General features: G+C 55.5%; 1 protein-coding gene across 1 annotated transcript in view; it reads left to right on the forward strand.

The window, feature by feature from the left end:
* The first annotated feature begins 281 nt into the window (after positions 1 to 281).
* The window catches only part of LOC143294327 (uncharacterized), an 84,645-nt gene continuing 82,663 nt past the window's right edge, over positions 282 to 2,263 (forward strand). Inside the window, exons 1-2 of the mRNA XM_076605779.1 lie at positions 282 to 573; positions 1,169 to 2,154. Coding sequence (XP_076461894.1) covers positions 1,245 to 2,154 — 910 coding nt within the window. The 5' untranslated portion in view covers positions 282 to 573; positions 1,169 to 1,244. The remainder of the gene's footprint in view (positions 574 to 1,168; positions 2,155 to 2,263) is intronic.

The raw sequence follows: 2,263 nt of genomic DNA on the forward strand, positions 1-2,263 counted from the left end.
ACAAACACACTACCTTGCACGCGCACGGCAACACAAACCCCGCCCTCCGAGCGTAACCCCGCCCACTCAAGCCCCGCCCCTCGCGCCTCGCGCTGTCAGTGGGGCCGTGATGGGGGAACACGGTTGGGTGACTGGAGGGCCGGGGTGATCAGCAAACATTCGGGGAGGGCAAGCGAGTCGACAGGCCGGCAGTGGGGAAAGTTTGTTTACAAGCGGCGTTAAACACAGACTGTGCTCCCCCACCCCCACCCCACACCCCCACCTCCACCGCCTTCCCCCCAACACACCACACACACACCACGCACACGGCCTGCAACGGTGAGAGGTTGCTGCTGCTGATGTGACAGTGGAGGCTTTTAGCTACTGCGGAACACGTCGCCGTGATAATGAGCCGCCAGGATAATGACCATTTCACTTCAGTCCGTGCTTTTGTGCTAGAGTGACTGTCCAGTCAGCCAGTGTGTTGTGACCAACAGTGATTATAATACTACCACCACCACCACCAATACCACACGATTGACTCCAAAGGCACTCTGCGCGGTGGGAAACAATCAAGGAAATTATATTACTGCTGTAAGTTTCATTGATTCCGAAGGTTTTTGATTTAACAGTTTAGTAGCGTGCCTGCTGACTGTTGTATTAAGTTGTGTTCCGTCTGCAAGGGTTGTAAAAGATCTGGAAGTTCACAGTATGCCATAATTATCATAATGGTTTATCAGTAACTACCTTGCAAACGTTTTCTCTTTCGTAGCACCCGTTTTTTTCTTTGTACTAAACCAACCATTTAAACACGATCTTCACGAATTTTCATGTGGTCGTAGAGTTAGCTGATTGTGATGATGGGGATCAAACAAAGCCTCGTGAATCAACTTGCTGAATCATCAACCTGTGTGTCTGTGTACTGATTTACTGGGCGAAAGTGCCATCACACTTCCTGTAATTTCATTTGAGTAACCAGTGAAGTCAAGAAAGTGTGTGAAGGTGTGTGAAGAACGTTAGTTAGTGTTTCTGAGCGCGACACCAGGTCGGTTACATGATTTCTTCCATACTTGTAGCCCGTTAGTTTTAGTTACAACAGTGTCCAAGTCCAATTACACTTTGGCGTGTTTTTGTTCAATCACTACATGTTGTTCAGACTAAACGAAAACACCTTTCCCGTCCATTTCAGGTGAGGAAACAATCCTCAAGACTTCACCTTCGCCCTTGCTCCTTGTGGACTAGCATTAGCCTTGACCTTGTTGTCCATGCTGGGAACCATGGCGACCTTCGGGGCAGGGCGCGACTCGCCCAGCCCTCTGCCCCTGGCCTTGACCTTCAGCCCGGCAGACGGCCGCAGCGGTCACCTCCCTTTACACCAGAACCCCCTCCTGCACCACCCCCACAGCCTACTGCACGGCCACCCCGTCCACCCCTACCCGGACCCCATCAGGCGTCTGGCCCTGGCCCGTCTGCCTCCGCCACGGAGACCCGCCTCGGGCCCCAACCCCAAGCCCTTCACGTCCTTCTGCATCAAGGACATCTTGGGCGGGGAGTCGGAACGGGACGAGGACTCCACCACCACCACCTCCTCGTCTCCCTCCTCCGCCCCGAGAACCTCCTTTTCCGACGCCACTTCCATCCTTTCCTCCCCTTTCAAAACGGCCAGCGGATCTTCCAGGACCTCTTCGGGGTCATCTCCCACCACCAACAACACCAGCAACAACCACAACATCACCACCACGGCCACGAGCGGCACCTCGGGTGGCAAGATCCGAGGCACGTCCAGGTCGCCCACTAACCTGCTGCCTCCCAGCAAGGGCGGCCACAGGATGTCGCCAAGAATGCCCCCATCGGTCGCCGTGCCACGGGTCCACGTCAACGGGGCCCGCATCGTCCGCCCCTGGGACCCCAGCCCCAGCAGTCCTGGCGACGCCGACATCTCCTCGGACGACGGGGTGGACGTGTATCAGGACAGCGCTGTGGAGAACGAAGAGGAGGAGGAGGAAGAGGAGGAGATCAGTGTGGACGATGAGGAGCCCTCTCCTACTGGGGCTACTCGGTTGGGGGTTTCGGCGTCCTCCGGCAAGGGGGACAAGTCTGGGGTGTCTCCGCTGGACGCTTTGATGGCCATGACCAGCAAGACGTTTGAGGGGCTGGATGCACCTGATTCTGCAGGTAACGTGTGTGGTGTGTGTGTGTGTGTGTGTGTGTGTGTGTGTGTGTGGTAAATGGGTTGGGTGTCTGGTGAAAGTATTCACAGAGAGAGAGAGAGAGAGTGAGAGAG

This window comes from Babylonia areolata, chromosome 19 (genome assembly GCF_041734735.1).
Source record: "Babylonia areolata isolate BAREFJ2019XMU chromosome 19, ASM4173473v1, whole genome shotgun sequence".
NCBI lineage: Eukaryota > Metazoa > Mollusca > Gastropoda > Neogastropoda > Buccinidae > Babylonia > Babylonia areolata.